This window comes from Coccidioides posadasii, chromosome 2 (genome assembly GCF_018416015.2).
Source record: "Coccidioides posadasii str. Silveira chromosome 2, complete sequence".
NCBI lineage: Eukaryota > Fungi > Ascomycota > Eurotiomycetes > Onygenales > Onygenaceae > Coccidioides > Coccidioides posadasii.
The window spans coordinates 450,102-471,877 of NC_089408.1; the positions used below are offsets into that span (position 1 = coordinate 450,102).

Below are 21,776 nucleotides of genomic sequence, written 5' to 3' on the forward strand. Positions count from 1 at the left end.
AGTTCGATCTGCCCCCCTGAGAAAAGTCGTTAATTACCTGATGACTCGGCTGACGGGACCGCTCCGTTATACCCCCTAACCATCTCCCCCTAACGTTTGTATGTCTTGTGTACCTGATTGTTCTCCATGCATGCATGCAGGGGCGGGAACGAGTGGTCTGGTTCCGCACAACTCCATCCACTTTCTGGGGTATTTTCGAGAGAAACAATGGACGGAAAGGAAAGGGAGAAAGCTTTAATTTTTCTTGAAGCTCGAGCTTCCCATGGTTCTCGAAATAGAAACATCACACATGAAGACACACTTGAGCCCCTGGCGGCGAATTATGTATTACTGTTCAGCTCCACGCCCCAGCGGGGAGGTAGGGTTGGTGCACTTTGCCGGTGGTGGTGGTGGTGGTGGTGGTGGCGGCAATTTAGCGATCCGCTGTTGCGTTCTATTCAAGGGTTCCCAGATAGGTTATTCGCCAGGAGGCAAATTAAGCTAGTTGTAAAGGAGATAATTTTCCAGTGACTACGGAGTATATGCCCCTTTCCCTGCAAAGGAGAAACAATGAGACCTGATGCCCACAGAGGCGAATTGCAGATCAGGGTGGGTTGGAGTCTCGCTGGCCAGCGAGTCATGAGGAACGTCAGGGAGCCGTTTTTCCCACCGGCGTGTGTCCTGCACTTGAAAAAACAGTTTGACAGCTCCGCGCGGGAGGACTCGTACCTCCGTGAATTTGCCTCCATCGCAAGCCAAGACCACAGAGGGTGCAATTTCAACCCATGACCCAGGGCGTCAATTGGCGCGTTAACCCTGGCAAGACGGCGGGGGAACCGTGATTGGCATGCCGGGGCGAGGTGGCAGATCCACCGGAAGAATGATTAAAATCTCCAAAGCTTGGGGAATGATTGAGCCAGTCAAGACGAGCTGCCAAGCGGCCGCGTCTCGATCGCCAGCAAGCAGAACAAGCCAGCAGCAGCAGCAGCAGCGCCAAGCTTTGTATTCTTTGCATGTTTTGACAGTGATGCCAGTCAATTGCTTTCCCCAGATCGACAACGCTGTTTTCTTCTTCGTGTTTTCTGGCATAGTACTTTCCGTGGCAGCCGGAAAATCATATGCCAGAAAACACGAATCCGCCCCGTTGCAGTGGCCGTGCGCGGTGTGTGTTCGACAGGGGCAGCAGCGGACGAAGACGCCCCGTTGTTATTCCCCTGACCAGTGAATCAGTGAACCAGCCCGACGCGTCGACTGCTTTGAGACGGCCGCTGTGTGATCGTAGTTTAAAAAGAAAGAGTTGGTGCATGACGTCCAGCAGGAAGGGAGGAGCTTGGTAAAGTGGCAAGAACAAACCTCGGCGACTGGACAGCCCGCCCCACCGGCGTCATTACCACTAGTAATTTTGATCCAGCAATCTCAGCCAATCAGTGGGCGGGGGAGGCTGCGGGCCATACCCAATCCGGGCATATCTTCATGCCGTTCCTGGGCGGTGATTGGCGCCAAGGCCGGACTTTGCAGGATCCAGCCTGGAGCAAGGTGTGTGCGGCCGGAGCATTCTGGCTTTGTCATGTCACGCTCAAAGTAACTTAAGTTACTACGTACTCTGGAGTGCTAAACTGCTCACTTCGTCAGGGAAAGCCAGACACACAGACGGCGCCGGCAGAAGGATTTTTTATTTATTTATTTTTTTTTTTGGTCTGGAATTGTCTCTCCCGCGTCTGGCCAATCAAATCGTCTCCTGTGGGCCGGCGGTTGAGACATTCAAAACTGCCCCCTTCCTTGGTCTCGCTTCTCGCCTTTCTCTTCTAAACTTGCAGATATCCACGAAATAAATCAACTCATACTGAAGAAGCGAAGAGAACAAAATAAATAAATAAATAAATAAAATAAAAAAGGAAGAAAAAAGGATAAAGAAAAGGAAGAAGAGAAGAAAATCACACACGCGGGAACAATGTGCCCGCACGCGAGCTTCCGCATGTGTGGTGGACTGCGCCCGCTCTGTTTTCCATCGGCGCTCTGGAAGACGAGGACAATTGCCAGCCAAGTCCAGTTACGTATGCCCTGCGATCAAAAGTGGCTAGTTCAGTGAATATCGCTGCCGCGCTAGACCAGCTATCCCGGGCGTGCAGCATTGTATTTCTGCTTCGCGGCCTGTAACCTTGAGCCGGGGGGGGTGGTGTGGGTGGACTGCCTGGCCTGAAAGTGGTATGGTTACTTGGTTATTCAACAAACACGTTCAGAATCCTGTATGTACTGTATTGTGGTCCGAACAAATGGAGGTCGTGACTTCTCAGGAATGTACAGGAACCTCCAATGCGCTGGTTGCGCGTGGTGTGCGGCAGGCGAAGTGGTACAAGCTCCAGGTGTATTTCTCTAACACCCACCCCACTTGCCCCCGTCGCGGTAAATAGTCCCAAGATATTGGTTTTTCCGTCGCGATCGAGGGAGTAACCGGTTTTTCCGAGTATTACGTCCACGCTGTGTGACGGCCATTGCAGGTCGTGCGCTTGCCACCACCGGATAAGGGTAGCCCGCAACCTCACTACAAAACAGTCCATTCAAGTCTTCAGAAAGGCTTGAGGGCGCCAAAAGGCTGAATCTCGAAACTCGGTAATCAATCGAGGCGCGAATCAAGCTCTACCAATTAATTCTACACACAACGGGAGCAAAAGGACGGCGGGGGGAAGAAACAGCGTGTGTGTTACTGGTGCCCGGGAACCGTTACCACGGTGGTAATTAACAGCTCCATCCAGTTAAATGACCAAGGATGGGGTAGCAGTCCCTCAAAACCAACCACGAGGTATCAGGGCCGTCTGCTACAAATGACTGGATGTACTCCGTTAGGGGAAGATCACAATAGGCACCTCACTGAAAAACCAAAAAAAAAAAAAAAGAAAAATTTATAAAAAAAAAAAAGGCCCGCCAGCGAATCCAAACCTTCAAGGACACATGTACTCCGTAGAGGCGGGAGTATTATTTCCTCGTAAAGGCAATGCAATCGTCATTATTCATATGACAAGGACGGTCTGCCCCGAGCCCGCGATTGCATGTGAATCAAGGCCGCGTTGCTGCCGGTTTCCCCCCCTTCCCAAGCGTAAACAGAAAAGCAACCTCGCCATTCGAGAAGTTTAAGCCAAAATAGTCTTACCACTAGCAGCAAACACGCAAGGGGAGGGCGGGAATTTGGGGCAAGAGAATTCGAGGGTGGAGAGGTGGAACCTCCAGCCAACCCAGTACCCTTTTTCCCCTTCGACTACGGAGGTGTGGAACAAAAGTTCCCGGAAACTCTATTTTGTTACAACGTATTGCAGTTACCTGCTGCCCCACCAAATTTTGGTGGGGCAGCAGGTATCTCCTATTATTCAACAAACAGCCTGGCTCCCACCTTTTTCCAAATCTCTCCAAATTCAAAACATCAAATCTGCCCACCATGCCTTCCAGAGAAATCTCTCTCCATGATAAGCTTGTTACGCGAATTCAAGCTCTTGCTTTGATCTCTTATGGAATTTCTATCTTAGATGTTTCTCATACCCTCCAGATTCCTCCTTCTACCCTCTATGACATTCAAAAGCGAGCAAAAGACCGTGGCTTTGATCCCAAGAATGACCCTCGAATTTCTCTCAGTTATGTGGAAGATGCTCCTAGATCAGGCCGGCCAAAGGAAATAAGCACCAAAGAAGCTGGAATCATTGCCTCTGTGACTAAGAGCCGCTCAGGAAGGGAGAAATCTACTGAGATTCTGGCATTTGAAGCTGGTATATCCCATTCAAGTGTTTTGCGAATTCTTAAGAAACATGGCTTTGTTATTGCCAAACCAACTTGGAAACCAGGTCTAACTGAATCTGCAAGGAAAAAAAGGCTCAGATTCTGCCTTGCCCATAAGAACTGGACCCTAGAGGACTGGAAAAATGTTGTCTGGACTGATGAAACTTCTGTGGTTCTTGGGCATAGAAGAGGAGCAGTTCGTGTATGGAGAAGATCCTCAGAAGCTTATGATCCTACCTGTATACGCCGGCGATGGAAGAAGTCCTCAGATTTCATGTTTTGGGGCTGCTTTACGTACGAGAAGAAGGGACCCTGCCATATTTGGGAACCAGAGACTGCAGCAGCCAAACGTCAAGCTCAAAAGGAACTGGATGCCTTGAATATTGACCGTGAGATAAAGGCAAGAGAGGAATGGGAGCTTGTCAATGGGATTCACCGCCTACGAATTCGCCCAAACCGTGGAAGAAAGCCAACTTTCAAATTCACTGTGAAAACTGGCAAGCTTGTTCGACGAGGCAAGGGGGGAGTTGATTGGTATAGGTATCAGAAGGTGTTAAGATTCTATCATCTTACTATTGAATTCTCTAGCTAATCTGATACTTCTTTCATTCCAGGAGGTCCTTCTTGCCAAATTATTCCCTTTCGTCAAGGAATGCCTTGAATCCCGACCCAATACTGTTGTTCTAGAAGATGGAGCTCCAGCACATACCCATTTTTACCAACAAGAGCTCTACAATATACACAAGATCAACCGCTTACTTTGGCCTGGCAATTCACCAGATTTGAATATGATTGAGCCTGCCTGGATGTGGCTCAAGCGACGTACAACTGCTAAAGGTGCCCCACGAGAATCTAAGACTGCTGAACATGAATGGAAGAAAGCCTGGGAAGAGCTGCCGCAAGCAAAGATTCAACAGTGGATTGAGCGGATTCCACATCATATTCAAGAGGTTATATGCTTGGAAGGGGGTAATGAGTATAGAGAGGGTGGTTATAAGGCGCCTCGCGTATGGAAGGGTCAACGGCTTAAGGGAAAGCTCTCTCAACGGCAGGATCTTGGGGCGGATTCTTGGGCAGCTGGTCTAGAGACTTTGGAAGCTGCTGAAGCTCTAGCTGCTCTATATAATTTGGGTAGAGAGGATCCTTGGGAGGATTTGGAACAGGATTCAGATGAGAGTAACTAGTCAATTTCAGGGGTACTTTGAGTTTCCTAGCAAATTTGGTGGGGTAGTAGGTATTTGTAAAACAGTATTGTCTGTATAAGCTTTCCGGGAACTTTTGTTCCACACCTCCGTACTAGTGCGGTACCCTGCACGCCCAGTTCTTGTTATGGGGTTCATGGGCAAAGGGACCAGAGAGGAGAGAAACCAGGGAACGATAAAAATCTTGGGAAATACGGGTTGTTTGGGCGGACCTAAAATATAAGAAGCCCACCCACCCCCCGACCTCTCCCTCCCCCTTAGTCCTTCAGTTATTTTCCTTCCCCATATAAAAACATACATTCGTTTCGTGGTCCATCAAAGACTATCGTTAATTCTCCAACCCCGGTTGTCGTTTTTTTTGCTGTACTATTAGGGAGGATAATCGTTCTCGTCCGTTAGACGCACATACATAATCAAAATGCAGTTCTCTCACGCTCTCATCGCTCTCGTCGCTGCCGGCCTCGCCAGTGCCCAGCTCCCAGACATCCCACCTTGCGCTGTATGTTCGAACCTTTTGTGTGGAACCTCACGGAGAGGAACGAGAAGGACTCTTGGAATGCTAACGGCTTGATGCTAGCTCAACTGCTTCGTTGAGGCTCTCGGCAACGATGGCTGCACTCGCTTGACCGACTTCAAGTGCCACTGCTCCAAGCCTGAGCTCCCAGGACAGATCACTCCTTGCGTTGAGGAGGCCTGCCCTCTCGACGCCCGTATCTGTAAGTGAAGCGACACCAAATTCTTGCATCTCGCCCAAGGATGGGATAAGATGAGAAGATGGAAAGAAGTCGAAATGGCAGCTAACATGTTAAAAAATCCAGCCGTCTCCAACATCGTCGTTGACCAGTGCTCCAAGGCCGGTGTCCCAATTGACATCCCACCAGTTGACACCACCGCCGCTCCCGAGCCATCCGAGACCGCTGAGCCCACCGCTGAGCCAACCGAGGAGCCCACTGCCGAGCCTACCGCTGAGCCCACCGCTGAGCCGACTCATGAGCCCACCGAGGAGCCCACTGCCGTCCCAACCGGCACTGGCGGTGGTGTCCCCACTGGCACCGGTTCCTTCACCGTCACTGGCAGACCAACTGCCTCCACCCCAGCTGAGTTCCCAGGTGCTGGCTCCAACGTCCGTGCCAGCGTTGGCGGCATTGCTGCTGCTCTCCTCGGTCTCGCTGCCTACCTGTAAATTTAGACTATCAGCAAAACTGACAAGCACGTCGCCATGGCGTCAATTATTCCCCCCGCGCATTTTTCCCAGTTCATTTTTTTCTCGACAACAATTCAGCACGCATTGGAAGGCGAAATGACCCGGATGTCCGCAACACGATAAAAGGTTTCACGATCTCTCTTCTCTGCTCTCCCCTCTCTGGGAGGCTCTAAGTTTCATTTGGATTGAAATGGGGCGATGGGCAATCGTTCGTTGGGGGTGAAGGGAGTGGGGATCTGGGATTCGGGATTCCCGAAAGTCAAAAACGCTTTATTCTGCGATGTGACCACGGCTATGGGTGTACAATGTTGTGTCTGTGACTTTTTTACGGGGGGGGAGAAACGAATATAACACACCTGATTTCACTTCACACTTATTACTTATCCTGTATCTAATTGACATCTGGGAAAGGGAGCTTATTTCCCTGTTAATAATTTGGTGTTATATTTTGTTCTCCGTCTCTTCTCTTGGACCTTTGTGCTATATAAGTGACCAACCCGTTTCGTTGTCTTGGGTTTCGAAACGCCCAACGATTCCTCGAGTAAGTCTGATGGGAGACGGGCGTTGGTCTGTGTTGTCTGGTAAATGGTTGCAGCGAGTAGTTGGTAATAACAATCAAATATATCTGCTTGATTGAGAATGTCTTGCGTCCAAAATCATAGCGTGTACGGAGTAGGGGTGATGGCAGTTGGTTGTCAACAGTCCAGCGTAGCCCAACGTCGCGTCTTGGGGTTTAGTCACCACACCAAAACGACACGCCACCGCACTTTGTCCTTTTCCCAATCACAATATAACGACTCGAGTGTGAACTTGGTCCAGGCGAATCCAGCGCTCTAAGCTGACTTCTAGCATTGCAAAGGCTCATCCGTCAGTCCACACCCGGACATACCGGTTTCCGGTGCAAGAAACGCCACACGTGCTTCCTTGACATCGAATACGACGTATCATGGCTTCTCAAGGTCCAGACACGTCGTATACGCACCCGAACCGGGCTTTTAAAAAGCAGAACCACAAGGACGATGTAAGATGTGACAAAGACTTGTCGACTGCTTTTTTTTTTTTAATCAGGCACCCTGCCATTGTGCTTCACGGTACATCGCGCATCCAACATGAATACGGGTTTCAATTGCCAATTCCTTCGATTCCTCATCCATACCATGCAAGAACCCTGAAGAACTTGAGATCTTCCTCTATTTACATACTATTGTGCTTGGGAAGAGAAAACACGTACTGATCCGGGGTCATTGAATCGGCCATTTCGATCAATATCTCAGTCTTATTCTGATACCGCTTTGTCCCGTCTGTTTCACCATCGGTTCCGTCCACATAGAGATGGCGCCTGGAGGATTGCGTACTTAAATTTGACGCGTGGCGCCCAGTCACTGATCGTATCTTTATCTTTTCCTTTCCCTCTTTTTCCCTTTTTTAGCCCAGCTGTACCTGATCGACGGGGACAGTTGTCAGATCGGCATTTATCAACCCTGGTAAAGCTCCTGCTCTGACAGGTGTCGAACAGGTGCCTTATCACCCAGCCCCATTTGCATTGGGCATTGCGATGGACAGACATGCCATGTAGGTGTGGGAAGAAAACTCATCACACTCTCCATCCAAACACCAGAGCTACGGCAAGCTACCGCTAGTAGTATGCATGAACAGCAGTTTATCCACTACTTCTAGAACAATGGATGTATTCCACTCCCCAAATATTTCATCCAGAGTTTTTGTCAGTCATTCCATTTATCTATTTTTAGGCGACATCATGAGCAGAAGCGGCGCGCGCCGAATCAGTTCTCGAAGATATAGCCGAGAGAAGAGAGACACAATTGTACCCCTCAGTTCAAGAGATCAGTACAAAGTTCCGTTTCCTTGAAACTTGTATCGAAACTTGTATAGCTCCTATGCGAGTGCTGATGCAAGGAGGATTAGTTGGTGGGCGTGTTACGCAGCCTGCCTTAGAGCCGTTTGCAACACTTCTTGGTGACGGTCTGCGTAATGCCGCTGGAGGCTTACTCTGCCCTCGTCATTATTTAAAATGGAAGAATCAACCTTTTTCATGCATTGGAATAATCTTCCTTGGCAAAATTTCCAGAATGCAATTTGCCTGGCTAGGTATTGCTGCCGCTGATATCGTATCTCCGCGGACAGAACCAGAAGGGAAACTTACATTTCCCAAAGTGATAGTTTCTTGGAAACCACTGCGGCCTCTCACAATGCTGGAAAAGTAAAGGACATCATCCTTCATGTTGGAAACTAGCAAGTCGCAGAGTTTTACGGTACGAAATGATGTATGTACCGCGCAAATGGACTCTTTGATATGGACTCAGTAAATTCGCAGCTGCCTCACGGACCCTGAAGTGAAATGTGACATTATACTCCGTATGCCAAAGGGACTCGGACGAGTGAGGATGAACCGGCTTTTCCATAATTGGCTCAACCAACTAGCCGGTGCGCCAGCCAACATAAATGCTCGCTGCGGGGAGGCCAAGTGGGGTTTTTCGCTGAGCATAATTGAAATAAGCTTACATGGTGGCCCACATTCGGCACTGGCGCGTCGTCTGCTAACTTAATCTGAGCCTGTTTGACCAAGGGTTTTACAAAAAATATATATATTCTGAGCAGAGCGTTAATGGCTAAAAATATAACGGAGGAGGAGGAGGAGGAGCGGGGGGGAAGCATTGTCCGTTGACCAATTAAAGACTTTTTTTACCCAGCATGGCCATCTCGGCTCTTTTGTATGGAGTCTTGTCCACCTTAAATGCAGGGCACAAGACAAACAAGATCATCTTTATCCTCATGCATTTGAATTGTCTTAGGCCTACCAGGGTATTTACACCTGTGGCCAGAGCATTGTTCTGCCATTATCGCGACAGAGTGTTTTTGGCCTTTCGTATCCTTCTTGGATTCCTGTCCTCTGTTACAGGCATTCTCCAATGCCCCTGCAACCTCAACCCTTCAAGAGTGATCTGGCATAGATACTCGAGCAGCGCCAGCTATGGTATTACAGGCAGCAAAATTTGGAGATATTATAAAGTCAGAAGTGGGCCTTTTGTTGGCATGAAACTAAAAACATGGGATGGTAAAAATCCGTGTGCATCATTGCAAATACTAATCAAGCAGGGCAAAAAAAAAAAAAAAAAATTTTTTTCTTCTTCCGTACAAGACTGTCTGCTTAGAAGCAGAGGGTGTTATAATTGTGGTTGACCGGGTACCTCTAGGGATAGCAACAGGATTGGTTTAGTGTACCGCAATGCTATAAACATTAAACAATGGCATTTAGATTCACTCTTTTAAACCCCAGTTAGCTAATTCTATATTGTCTTGTTGTAGGTTATAATAGTTGCCACTTTTTCTAAGATGTTTTATTGCTGGTGAAGTCATCCCCTTACATATATCGAAGGATTCATACATAGTTGTAAATTCTGTGGATTTCTTTGTATGCAAATACTTCTCTTGATTCCAGTTGATTCAAATTTGGTCTGAATAGAAACACTAAAGCTTCGGGGCTGTGGTGTCCGCAATTGTTACACTTTTTTGCCTAGTGTGATGGGGTCATGAGCACACGACGGCGACTGTGTCTGCTGGTGTACATCACCAAAGGAGTGAAGTCCGAGTTGACAGTCAACAAGTACTATTTTTTTTCAAAGGCATATTCACCTATGGTATCTCCTTGGAATGTGTATTGCGTACTCTGTACTCCGTACTCTGTAGTCTGTGTGCATTTGCATACGGGAGACGTCTGTCGTCATTCGGTCTGATCCTCAATGTTGAAGCCTTGGCATGGACGAAGGTAAGAAACCAGGCGGCACAGTTTCACAATCAACCGCGACCCTTGAGAGTTCTCCCCCATACAGGGTGTAATAGTTGGATGGGAATTGAATAACACTATAGATCTGACTCGAGCTATGCACCCAGCTCCACAAACTCTCAGTCGTTGATTGATAGGTCTTTTCACTTTTTGAATCCCTCCTGTCGTCGTCGTTCAACCTCTGAAAAACTCGCGCACGATGAACCCGCTCACGATACTCGTCCCTCTTCTCTCCGCAAGCATTGTTCGTCCTGTATCGTTTTCCTTGTCACTTTCATTCTCCCTACTCGAGTTTTTTACACGCCCCTTGCTCCTACCTCTCCGCCAGGTTTACCATGTCCTGGTGCTTTTGATACGGATGCTGTTAAGGCTTGAGGTGAATACGGAACCCTCTCCTATCCCCTATGCCATGCGACGACACCTCTCGCATGTCAGAAAATACCCAAGCATTGGATGCCCATTGATGCATCTTGAAACTCCATGCCGTTTTCCACAACATGACCGATCACGCATATTCCCTTACATCATATAGCTAGTTCTCTCGTGTGATGAATTTGAAACTAAAATTGCATACAGCCGGTATACAACTTTTTCGGAACAGCATTCCTTTTCGGAGCAATTGCGGGCTACATGCTGCACCTTACTTTGCGGTCCGCATACCAGATGTTGAACATAGCCCCTTCGCCCCCTGAGCAGCTCCTGAAGCAAAAAGAACCGGCTCATATTTCGGTGACAGGATCGTTGAAAGAGCATGAGACCGACAATTTTGAGATGGCAACTCTCGGGAACGAGGCTCAGAGACCCAGATGGTCCAGTGGGATACGTCCGAGGACGAGATATATATATCCCCGCTGGCTTCGAAGATCGAATGACCCCATGGGCAGCAGCATATTAGAGGAAGATGAGGACTGAGCTAACGGAACCCCGTATGTGTGATATCGCGAACCAATGGTGTAGCATGCACAGAGAGATCCCCTTAGGGGAGACTTAGGCTATACCTTCAACCTAAATCACCCATCATACAGACGCTCTAGTCATAGAGGATCGCGGCAGCAGCACACACCAGGATTCCCGGTGCACCCAGAAGGTACGATTATGACACTTCCTTTTTTTCGTTCAAGTTGCTGATATTAACAATCCGGACTAGAAACATAAGACGATAACCTAAAGATCACCTTCTCATGCTGAATATGGATGTAATTAAGATCTCAACTACAGCCATCCCACCACCAGTCGACTGACTCTGTCACCATATTTAGAATTGCCCTCTGAACCAACTGTAGCTGATGATGAGGAACAGGGCTCACCACATCCGCGGAGACAACCCTGGTGTCTCTGGGAAGAACAGGGTACTTGAAAAGTTCCGCTCTTTCCCTTTACTCTTTCGGGACATTTAATCCCTTCCCACGGCAAGAGCTCTCATGCGGCGAGGATTGCGAGCAAAATGGGGTCTGCGAGACTTTATATCGATCTCTGTTTCTATCTTCCTGTCGTCAGCTTTCGGTTTACCTTTATACATATGCTGCAGATGTACCGTGATTTTTCCAACGTCCAGTCCAGAAGCACAGTTAAACCAAAATGCCTCAGCCAACTGGTTTTGCGGCATGGGGCATCACTTCCCACCAAGCAAAATTAGTATCCTGGTTCAGGCTGACACGAGAGGTCCGAGGGATGATCATAAATTACCTTATAAACTGTGACGGAGTTGATGCATCCAGCAGCTTTATGTCGCTCGTTGATGGCCTGACTTTTTGGAGTACTATCAGCGCTTTCTTCTGCGTCTGCCGTAAGTTGCTCCTTTTTGGTCCATTCCTCCCCATTCTTGGCTGCATTCCCCAATGCATGCCTGCCCTGCTCCCCCCGGGGTCCTTTCTAACTGTTCAGCATTCGATTGACACCATGGCTTATTCTCCATAATGCTTTCCACCTTAGGGAGTTGGCGCGGAATGGCCACGATTGTCCTGCTTAGAAGCGGAGTAGCCAAGGTCATGACCGTTGCGCCACAGTGGATTTCCGAAATAGCCCTTCGAGAGTTCCATTCTCTCCACAAGCGAAACCTTGAGCAGTACCCGCACGATATTCCAACCCTCACTACGCAGTTCAGAACAATTCTGGATAGGTTATTCATCATGGCCCTCCGACGCGGCTTTGACGGGATCGTGGAACGCCTCCTGTACATTGGAGCTAGCCCGGCCGTTCAAGACCCAGAGGGAGAGAGTGCCTTGTACATTGCAACATTTAACCAGAGCGCCAGATGCGCCAGGGTGTTGCTAAGACACGGTGCGGTCGTGGACGAACCAGCCAGGGAACAAGACGGCCTTAGGACCTCGGTGGAAATGGCTGCTATCAATTTTGACTGCGAGGTTATGGACCTGCTCATCGAATACGGCGCAAACCTGAACATTTCACTGGACACGCACGGCCAGACGTACCACCTGGTTGAATGGGTCGTCAGCATGGGCCACCTCGAGATGTTGGGTCTTTTAATCAGCCACGGTGTGCTGATGTGGTACCTCCCAGACTCCTACTGGGAAGATCTCCTGGTCATCTCCGTTGCGCGTAGGTGGCCAATGATGACGAGGATGCTTTTGGACAACGGCTATCCGATTGCTTTCTTTGAGAAGGCTGTGGAGGATAGGGTGATCTGGCCTACATACTCGATGAGAAGAGTTTTGTCTGACTATACTGTTTGGAACGTTCTTCCAATTTCTAGCCGGGAGGACCCTATGCCAATATGCCCCGGCTTTATGTGAAGAATCTTGTCACGATACGGGTTTTCGTTTTGGGGGGGGGGGGGGGCTGGCTGCCAATTCTATCAATCTCCCCTTTTGGTTAGGTATCCCAAGAAAGTACCTGTGACGACACTGTTCTTGTCTATCAAAGCATGTCACATACTCATCCTTTTTTTGTTTGGGAGGGAAAAAAAAAAAAGAATGCGGCGCACTGGTGTCAGGGAAGGATGAGAAAAACACATTAAAAGCTAGCGATACCAAGCACAGAACAGATGGAGAAGCCGAAGCATCTATGAAATTCATTATTTCGGGCGGGGCGGTAATTAACTTCGCATACAAGAACGATAGTCTAGAAAAGAAGAATGATAATAAGAAGACCGGGCCAAATGTATTTTCTTTTTTATTAATGAGTTTCGTTATAATCATGCTTCACCAAACTCCTTGACATCAGTTGTCTTCCCGTTTAACGCCAAAGGCACAATCCCGCTGACGTGCATCTCGGGGCCGTAGACATGCATGTTGAGGTGGAGTTCCTCGCCGACAGCCTTGATGTTCTTCAGACCTTCTTGGTAATTGGGGCCGGCACGACGGACCCAGATCTGGGTCTTGTGCTCGTTGAGGACAGGCGCGACTTCTCTCAGTGCGCGGATGACACCCTTGAACGTGGTGGCGACGTTGGTGAAGTTGGCGATACCGCCGCCGATGAAGAGAACTTTACCGTCTGGGTGCATGGGCGCGCGCAGCATGAGGTCAAGCACGGTGCGGGCGTAGTTGTAGGTTTGGGTCTCGGTGGGCGCGCCGGAGTACTCACCGTAGTTGGCGAGTTCGCTGACGAAGCCAGCGGAGGCAATGGCATCAGCGTAAACGACGGAGGCACCACCACCGGCAACGAGAGTCCAGATTCGGCCGGTGGAGTTGAGAACGGTGAGCTTGAGGGAGGCGCCGGTCTTGGCGTCCATGTCGGCGATGAACTTCTCTTCCTTGCTCAATTCACGGCCAAAGGGTGCTGGGAAGTCCATTGGTGGGCCGGCATCGATGGTCACCTTGTCATCGTTCTTGAGCGGAGCGCGGATTCCGAGGGCAGCCGGGCTGCGCGCAACAGCCCACTTGGTGCCGCACTCAAACTCGGCGGTCTGGTCGAGCTTGGCCGCCAGATCCAAGAAATGGACTTCAGCAGATGTCTTGTCAGCGTTGGGGATCACGACGAGGGGGTTAATCTCCAGATAGGTGAACTGGCAGTCGACGTAGACAGCGTATAGTCTTGTGATGAAGTCGACCAAGACATTGTGCAGGCCCCGGGGAATCTTGCTGAGCAGCTTGGCGGCGATCTCGTCGTTCGACGGGAAGTTCTTGAGGTTAACGGGAACCAAGAGCTTCTCTGCCTTGGCGTCGACGTCTCCTACGTCGACACCTCCTTCATGTGTGAACAAGATCCAATCGCCCTGTGGAGGAAGCAGTCAGCCGCCTGATTCGCGCGCTGCCCAGGAGCGCAGGCCAAGCCAGATTTTTTTTTTTTTTTTTTTTTTTTTTGGGGGGGGGGGTGTTTAGTTGTGGCGCTTACCTCACGGACGGAGTTGATGTTGATGTAGTATTCGGTCTCTTGTGGATGGGGGACGAAAGGCTCAACGAGGAAATGTCGCAGGACACCGGTGACGGTCTCGACCTGCTGTGGCTTTCCGGCGCGGGCGGCAATCCATTCTCTGGCCTCCTCCCAGCTCTTGTTGAGCGCCAGCAGGCCGCTCTTGCCTCTTCTCTTGATCAATTGATCGGGCTTTGCGACGAACTTGGCTCCTTTGGCGAGCAGCCAGGGATAGGTGGATTCGGCCTGGTCGAGGACGCCTTCGACGGAGCAGTCCTCGTCAAAGTGGAGGGAAGCGAGCTTTGCGGGAGGATTGTGTGTGGTGGGAGCGGGGAGAGGAGAGGGCTTGATGACTGGCGCACGTGTGAGGTGGTAGTTGAGGATGGCTTTGCCATCAGCTTCGTAGATTGACTTGGCCGACATGATTAGGAGTGAACTGGGTTAGGGTAGGTAAAGTAATATTTTTTTTTTTCCTTCTTGTTTCGAGTGTAGAGCTGTAGCAGGATGATCAAGCTGGGGAGAGAAGGCGGGGAGAGAGGGAGAGAGAGAGAGAGGGGGAGAGAAAGAGAAGCAGAGAGGATATGAAGCTGCAGAAGAGAGACAGTAGAGCAGAGATGAGAGCAGGAATGAGTATGAGTATGGAGACCTGGAAGAAGAGAAAGCGGCGGAGAGATCGGTCCGCGGTGCGTGGTGGTGGTGATGTTGGTGATGTTGGTGGTGCAGAGACGGTTTGTTGGTTGAGCGACCAAAAAAAAAAAAAGGGCTTTGTTGTTGAGGACTTGCTGAAGCTGTTCTGTCACGGCACCGGACAGCGATTGGCGCCGCTTCTGGACCCCACCGCCCTAAAGCTCTAGCAACCAAGGTTATCAAGGAAACGACGCACGCCTGGCCCGGCTTAGTCACCCAAAAGGGGCCGGGATTCGCCAGGGCAGGCAGGGGCCGACCAGCTGGGTGGTGGGGCGGGGCTGCTTCCTGACTGGATCGCTCCCTCGGGTCCTTTCCTAAAATGGGCTGCTTCAATTAGGTTTCGTTGGGACCTCGTTACCGCTAGTAACGGGGCTGTAAAATCCCTCGTCAGAGATAAACGGTCGATGCTGCGTTGCGCCGTCTGCTGTTCATAACTACTTCCAGTTGGCAACGTAAATTAAAAATGGTTTAATATGTACGGAGTATCTCGCTGTGCGGGTTCGGACAACGGAGTAATTAATTAATAGCTACGTGTTATTATATATATATATATATATATATATATAGAGATACTCTATGTCCGGGGTACGGCGTGGAGGACAGGTAAAAACACTTTTGTTATTTACTCGTACGGACTACGGAGGACTCAGGGAAACAACAAAAAAACTCCGATATCGACTCTTTGCCTGTTTGACTTTATCCGGCTCCGGAGAGGTCGCAATTGGAACCTTGGAAGAAAAAGATAGAGAAAGAAAGGAAAAAAAAAGAGAGAGAGAGAGAGAGATAAAAGAGAGATTGGGCAGCAAAGCAGCGCGCATCGTACTCGTAATTCAGCGCGCGCAATCCCTGAGGCTGGCCGCTCACCGAAACCCACAGGAGCTCCTTCCCCCCTCCCTCTGGGTCCAACGCGACTTCCTTGGCCCCATCCCGGCAGAAAAGGAAAAAGAGGGAGATCCAGCGTGCGTTTCGCCCCTTCCTGCTTGTCTTTTTTTCTTTTCCGTTTGAAGAAAGTTCCCCACCAAGCATTCCATCCATTGGGGAAGCCCTAGCCGCATCGGGCCTAGCGCGGGTCCCAATGCGAAAGCCTCGAACTGCGTTTGACTTTTGCTGTTTGGGTGGTTGACCGGGGAGCTTTCCAGCCAACCAAACCGCCTTGTTCAGCTGCTCAACAACATCAACCACCACCACCACCTCATCTTTCTTTTCTTCGCTTTCCGAAAAACTATCTCTTCACTCTGACAATCATCTCTTGTTCCCCTCTTCGTTCCTCTTCTTCTTTTTTTCTGCTCTCACGACTTTTCATCTTCTACTCTAAGAGTTCCCTAATTAATCCTTTAATCCACTTGCTTCTCTCTTCCCCCTCGTGCTCACTGTCGTCCACCACTCTCCCCCCCCAAAGTCGACCTTTTTTTCACTATTACTCAACCAAAAAAAAAAAAAAAAAAGAAAAAAGAAAAGGTTAGTCTACATACTCTCAACGAGAAAGTTGCCTATCATCCTGTTATATCCAAGTCTTATTCCCATCCGCTACATGTTGCTAAGCTCCTGCAAAAACAGTAATCCGCCCTTCCCTCACAATGCCTTCCGCTGCACCTCTCGCGACCTCCGGCGATGGAAACCTTCGCGCAAATGACAACATCCGCCGCTTCGAGGCCGCCAGCAGACCGCTGACCCCCCTGGAACACAATCTCTTTCACAACAAGACGCGATGCTTCGTATAGTGAGTAGCCGGCCGTTACCTACAGTGCATAGCACATCCCACGTGGCTACAGCTCTAACCCCACCGTCGCACAGTGGCATGCAGCCCAGAGCCGTCCAGGGGATGCTGGACTTTGACTTCATTTGCAAGCGCACCACACCATCCGTCGCAGGTATCATCTACACCTTCGGTGGACAATTCGTCAGCAAAATGTGAGTTGGACTTCCCCCCTCTCTCTCTTGCCCCCATCTCTCTCTCTCTTGCTTCAATTTGGACCTGCTCGTTTTTTACTGATGCCTAAAAAAAACAGGTACTGGGGCACAAGCGAGACTTTGCTGCCGGTTTACCAGAGCGTAGGCAAGGCCATGGCAAAACACACAGACGTTGATGTCGTCGTCAACTTTGCTTCCTCGCGAAGTGTGTACAGCTCTACCATGGAGCTGATGCAATACCCTCAGATCAAGACCATCGCCATTATCGCCGAAGGTGTCCCGGAGAGAGTATGTTCTAAAAGATAAAGCCCCCGGCCGCTTCGTTGATCTTAAAAACACTAATGCTTGGCAGCGTGCCCGCGAGATCATGGTTACCGCAAAGGAGAAGGGTGTTACGATTATCGGTCCCGCCACCGTCGGTGGTATTAAGCCTGGTGCTTTCAAGATCGGTAACACCGGAGGTATGATGGACAACATCGTTGCCTCCAAGCTCTACCGCAAGGGGTCTGTTGGCTACGTCTCCAAGTCCGGTGGTATGTCCAACGAGCTGAACAACATTGTCTCTCAAACCACCGACGGTGTCTACGAGGGTATCGCCATCGGTGGTGATCGGTACCCAGGAACCACCTTCCTGGATCACTTGCTTCGATTCCAAGCCGACCCTCAATGCAAGATCCTGCTTCTCCTCGGTGAAGTTGGTGGTGTTGAGGAATACCGTGTCATTGAGGCTGTGAAGAATGGCACCATCACCAAGCCCGTCGTCGCATGGGCTATTGGTACTTGCGCAAGCATGTTCAAGACCGAAGTTCAATTCGGCCACGCAGGTGCGTCGGCAAACTCTCAATTGGAAACTGCTGTGATGAAGAACCAGGCCATGAGAGAAGCCGGCATCCATGTCCCAGACACCTTTGAAGAGCTCCCCGAGGTCCTCAGAGCTGTCTACCAGAAGCTTGTCAAGCAAGGAATCATCAAACCACAGCCCGAACCTATCCCCCCCAAGATCCCTATCGACTATGCCTGGGCCCAGGAATTGGGTCTTATCCGTAAACCTGCCGCTTTCATTTCTACCATCTCCGACGACCGTGGCCAAGAGTTGCTGTACGCCGGAATGCCAATCTCGGATGTCTTCAAGGAAGACATTGGAATCGGCGGTGTCATGTCTCTCCTGTGGTTCCGCCGTCGCCTTCCCCCTTATGCCAGCAAGTTCTTGGAGATGGTTCTGATGTTGACTGCCGATCACGGCCCGGCTGTGTCCGGCGCCATGAACACCATCATCACCACCAGAGCCGGAAAGGATTTGATCAGCGCCTTGGTGTCTGGTCTTCTCACCATTGGATCACGCTTTGGTGGGGCTTTGGACGGTGCTGCCGAGGAATTCACAAAGGCCTTCGACAAGGGTCTCAGCCCACGTGATTTTGTCGATACAATGCGCAAGGAAAACAAACTCAGTAGGTTTATCGCGCGTTGTTTCATGTGAAAATTTTGCCACTGACAAAGCATGACAGTTCCCGGTATCGGCCACAAGGTCAAGTCGCGCAACAACCCCGATCTCCGTGTCGAGCTCGTCAAGGAATTTGTCGTCAAGCACTTCCCTAGCCACAAGTTGCTCGACTATGCCATTGCCGTGGAGACAGTGACTACATCCAAGAAGGATAACCTCATCCTCAACGTCGACGGCTGTGTTGCCGTCTGCTTCGTCGATCTCATGCGCAACTGTGGAGCTTTCAGCCCAGAAGAAGCCGAGGATTACTTGAGCATGGGTGTGCTGAACGGTCTTTTCGTTCTTGGCCGTAGTATCGGTTTGATTGCCCATTACCTCGATCAGAAGAGACTGCGCACTGGTCTGTATCGTCATCCTTGGGATGATATTACATACTTGCTCCCAACTCTGCAGAAGGGAGGTGCAGAAGGCCGTGTGGAAGTTAGCATGTAAACAAAGGGGCCCTTTTTTGGCATTTTTCTCCTTTTAACCTCCTCTTAACAAAACAATGAATCATATTATGGGATCCTCTTTACAGACCAGGGTAATTACTTCTTCTTTTCTACGTGTCTCTTGAATTCTCTTTTTAATATTCTTGTGTGTGATCCTATTATTGTTGTGGGTTTCTTTTTTTTTGTTGAGCACCCCAAATTTTTGATATGTGCATAATCCCAGTCTTATTCCCAGTTCACCGCCATGATTACTGTGGGAAAGACCCGGGAACTTTTATGAGGAGAAAATCAGGGGAGAGTTAATGAACATGTTGGTAGAACGGGGAAAAAGAATCCAATTAGGTTAGAATAGCTAGAAGATATCTTTTTTCATGTTCTTGATAATTTGTTCATTTCAATTCCGCTAATTTCTGCAGAGCTTGATATCCGAGAAATCTTGCGACGGACAGAAGAGTTGAAAAATCTAGCACCGTAGCTGTTTGTGTGGATGCATGCGGAAAATGAGTACAATGCTTGGCTTGAAAAATTAAAAAAAAAAAAAAGCTGGACTCTCATGCTGGGACAGTGGATGTATGTATGTGCTGGACAAGGCTGTTGATGAATCATTTCGCATGAAGGCGCAGGAAAGCCAAAATAGAAATAAATAAAAATAATAATAATAATAAAAAAGGAGAGAGCAGAGATACAATTCGGTATGGAGATTGGGTATATATATTCCTTGAAACAAAACAGGAGAAATGCAGGCAAAAGGCTCAATGCAATAAACAAGGGTATTTTCAGAACAGGCCGGAATATTAAAAAAAAAAACAAAATAATAATAAAAACGCCATTCCATCGCTGCGCCCTGAAAGGAATAAAACGAAAAAGAATTCCTATTTCAAAGTCGTTAATTTCGTGAAGGAGTCAAGGGTAAGACACCGGAGAAAGAGATCGTTGCTTAGATATATGGTAAGTGTGGGATGTGTGGAGGTGTGGTGTAATTTAATAAAGTCCCAGCTTTTATTTCTGGTCGAAGAGGTCATTTAGATCCGAAGGTTCTGAGAGATTCTGCCACTCGCCATGGTCCGTTCTCCACTCAATGGATTTCCGGAAGCACAGTTCACAGTTCCTGTGCAGAGCGGCACCCGCGTTGACGAATAGCCTAAGACCTGCATCTCGTCTTTGGGTAGCGGCGAAATGACTCGGGGGCAAGCCCTGCCTATCGCAAATCGAGTCATCGGCACCGGCGCTGAGTAGGTATTCCAGAGTCGGCAGGGTCGAAGCGCACGTAGCCGCGTAGTGCAGCGGCGTTTGTCCGTGGGAGTCTTGCGCGTTGATATCGAAACCGAGCGGGAGCAGCCATCGGACCATGAGCTCGCTCTTTTCGCTGTGCACCGCGGCATGAAGCGGCGTGCGGCCCAGGTGATCACGGATCGAGGTCGTGGAGCCGAGTCTCTGGAGCAAGAAAGGTATTCTCTCCGGGCTGCCGTTCTCGACTGCGTACAGGAACGGCGTGCGTCCGATACAATCCCGGGCGGAGATGCTGGCGCCCATTTTCAGGAGGAGGTCGACCACCTTCTGCCATCGCTTGACAAGGCAATGTGATTCGCGAGAGAAAGCACTGTCAGACACTCGGGCCCAGTCCTTGGGTCCGCGGGCTGCGACGTGGAGAGCCGTCAGCCCGGCTCGACTTCTCTCGAAAAGCGAAATATCCACGGGTATAGTTCGAGACTCCACTAGAGGCACGATTCGCTCAAGCATCTCGAGATCAAGCCTGTCGCATGCCTCCCATATGGCCTTTTGAATGTAATAAGACGGCCAGGGTCCCGGATATACCTGAAGCAGTAGGTGCACGACGTCCATTTTTCCAAATTTGATGGCAATATCCAGGGCGGACAAACCATCGCTGTCGAGAACCATCAAATCGATACCAGCTTTAATCAGCTGCGGTACCGCGTATGTCTTGTTATATCTAACGGCGTAGTGTAACACCGTGGAATTGTCAGAACTTCGTTTTGATATCTCGCCGCGCTCCTTGAGCCGGTCGATCAGCATCTGAGAGATCACGGTGCATTTGTTGAATCTATATCGATAGACTGCGTGCAATAGCGTCTTCTGGCAGGGCTTGAAGACGTCATCATCCGCTCCTGCGTCAAGGAGTATGCGGACAACGTCCTTGTGGCCCCGTTTCGCCGCCCAGGCCAACGCATGCGGATCACGATAGTGGGCGTTGACGTCTGCACCTCTAGCCAGGAGAATCGATACCAATTCTGCGTTCCCGGCACGTGCGATTCTGTTTAGGAGGAGCCCTCCTTCCTGGTCCATGCGCAAAAGGATGTCGGCTCGCTTTGTACGAAAGTAGTTGAGCGCATAGCGCGAATGCCAGCGACCGGCATGCGATAGAGCACCGTTCTTGAAGCTCGAGTTGGGTGCCAGATCGGAAGAGGCGTGGCGTGTGCGGCAGCCCACCACGAAGTCGTAGAGCTGGGGTGAGAGCAGCTCGGCAAATACTCTGGCCGTCCTGATGAGCGAGTTCAGGTCTTTTTCATCCAGATGCTCGCCAATGCAGAGGAGGATCTCGGGAGGGAGGCTCGCGAGGTCCATGGAGGTCTTCGTGGGTCTGGGGGGTTCATGGCGCCAGAGAGAGAGGGTGCTATATAGGATGCCCATTCTTCGAATAGGACAATGCGAGGATGACGTCGAGGTCAGGCCGACTGTATCGACAATGTACATCGCCAATAGGCGTATGTAAGAGTGTATCGTGCTCTCCATGGTAACGGGCCAAGGTGCGGATGGTCCGGAGGGAGAGGGAGAGAGGGAGAGGGAGAAGGAGAGAGAGGGAGGGAGTACAGAGGTTAAGTTGACGAGAGGTCTTGGTGGAATGGGCTGCCATCTCAAATGGCGACATTGCCATCCTTGCTGGTGATTTTGCATCTCCGAGCAAAAAACTGTTGGCATGACCACGCCGTGACTATCCCACGTCCAACATATCCCATGAGAC

General features: G+C 49.9%; 6 protein-coding genes across 6 annotated transcripts; 4 read left to right on the forward strand and 2 right to left on the reverse strand.

Annotated features, from left to right (window-relative positions):
• Positions 1-5,061: 5,061 nt before the first annotated feature.
• On the forward strand, positions 5,062-6,622 carry D8B26_002635 (uncharacterized protein). The gene is made up of 3 exons (XM_003069107.2): positions 5,062-5,445; positions 5,524-5,662; positions 5,765-6,622. The coding sequence occupies exons 1-3, from the start codon at positions 5,365-5,367 to the stop codon at positions 6,127-6,129; spliced, it is 585 nt and encodes a 194-aa protein (XP_003069153.1). The 5' UTR covers positions 5,062-5,364; the 3' UTR covers positions 6,130-6,622.
• A 3,532-nt stretch (positions 6,623-10,154) lies between these two features.
• D8B26_002636 (uncharacterized protein) lies at positions 10,155-10,867 on the forward strand (the record flags this gene model as incomplete). The annotated part of the gene is made up of 2 exons (XM_066123902.1): positions 10,155-10,331; positions 10,532-10,867. 2 exons carry the CDS (start codon positions 10,155-10,157, stop codon positions 10,865-10,867), a joined length of 513 nt encoding a protein of 170 aa, XP_065979977.1.
• Positions 10,868-11,533: 666 nt separating this feature from the next.
• Positions 11,534-12,708, forward strand: D8B26_002637 (uncharacterized protein; the record flags this gene model as incomplete). The annotated part of the gene is made up of 2 exons (XM_003069109.2): positions 11,534-11,741; positions 11,888-12,708. 2 exons carry the CDS (start codon positions 11,534-11,536, stop codon positions 12,706-12,708), a joined length of 1,029 nt encoding a protein of 342 aa, XP_003069155.2.
• A 25-nt stretch (positions 12,709-12,733) lies between these two features.
• Positions 12,734-15,008, reverse strand: ACL2 (glutathione synthetase ATP-binding domain-like protein). The gene is made up of 2 exons (XM_003069110.2): positions 14,249-15,008; positions 12,734-14,129 (listed from the first exon to the last, which is right to left on the reverse strand). Exons 1-2 carry the CDS (start codon positions 14,687-14,689, stop codon positions 13,110-13,112), a joined length of 1,461 nt encoding a protein of 486 aa, XP_003069156.2. The 5' UTR covers positions 14,690-15,008; the 3' UTR covers positions 12,734-13,109.
• Positions 15,009-16,523: 1,515 nt separating this feature from the next.
• ACL1 (citrate synthase) lies at positions 16,524-19,164 on the forward strand. The gene is made up of 5 exons (XM_066123903.1): positions 16,524-16,673; positions 16,748-16,864; positions 16,963-17,152; positions 17,217-18,312; positions 18,370-19,164. The coding sequence occupies exons 1-5, from the start codon at positions 16,531-16,533 to the stop codon at positions 18,795-18,797; spliced, it is 1,974 nt and encodes a 657-aa protein (XP_065979978.1). The 5' UTR covers positions 16,524-16,530; the 3' UTR covers positions 18,798-19,164.
• A 631-nt stretch (positions 19,165-19,795) lies between these two features.
• D8B26_002640 (uncharacterized protein) lies at positions 19,796-21,547 on the reverse strand (the record flags this gene model as incomplete). Its single annotated transcript, XM_003069112.2, has 1 exon — positions 19,796-21,547. One exon carries the CDS (start codon positions 21,545-21,547, stop codon positions 19,796-19,798), a length of 1,752 nt encoding a protein of 583 aa, XP_003069158.1.
• Between the last annotated feature and the right edge of the window lie 229 nt (positions 21,548-21,776).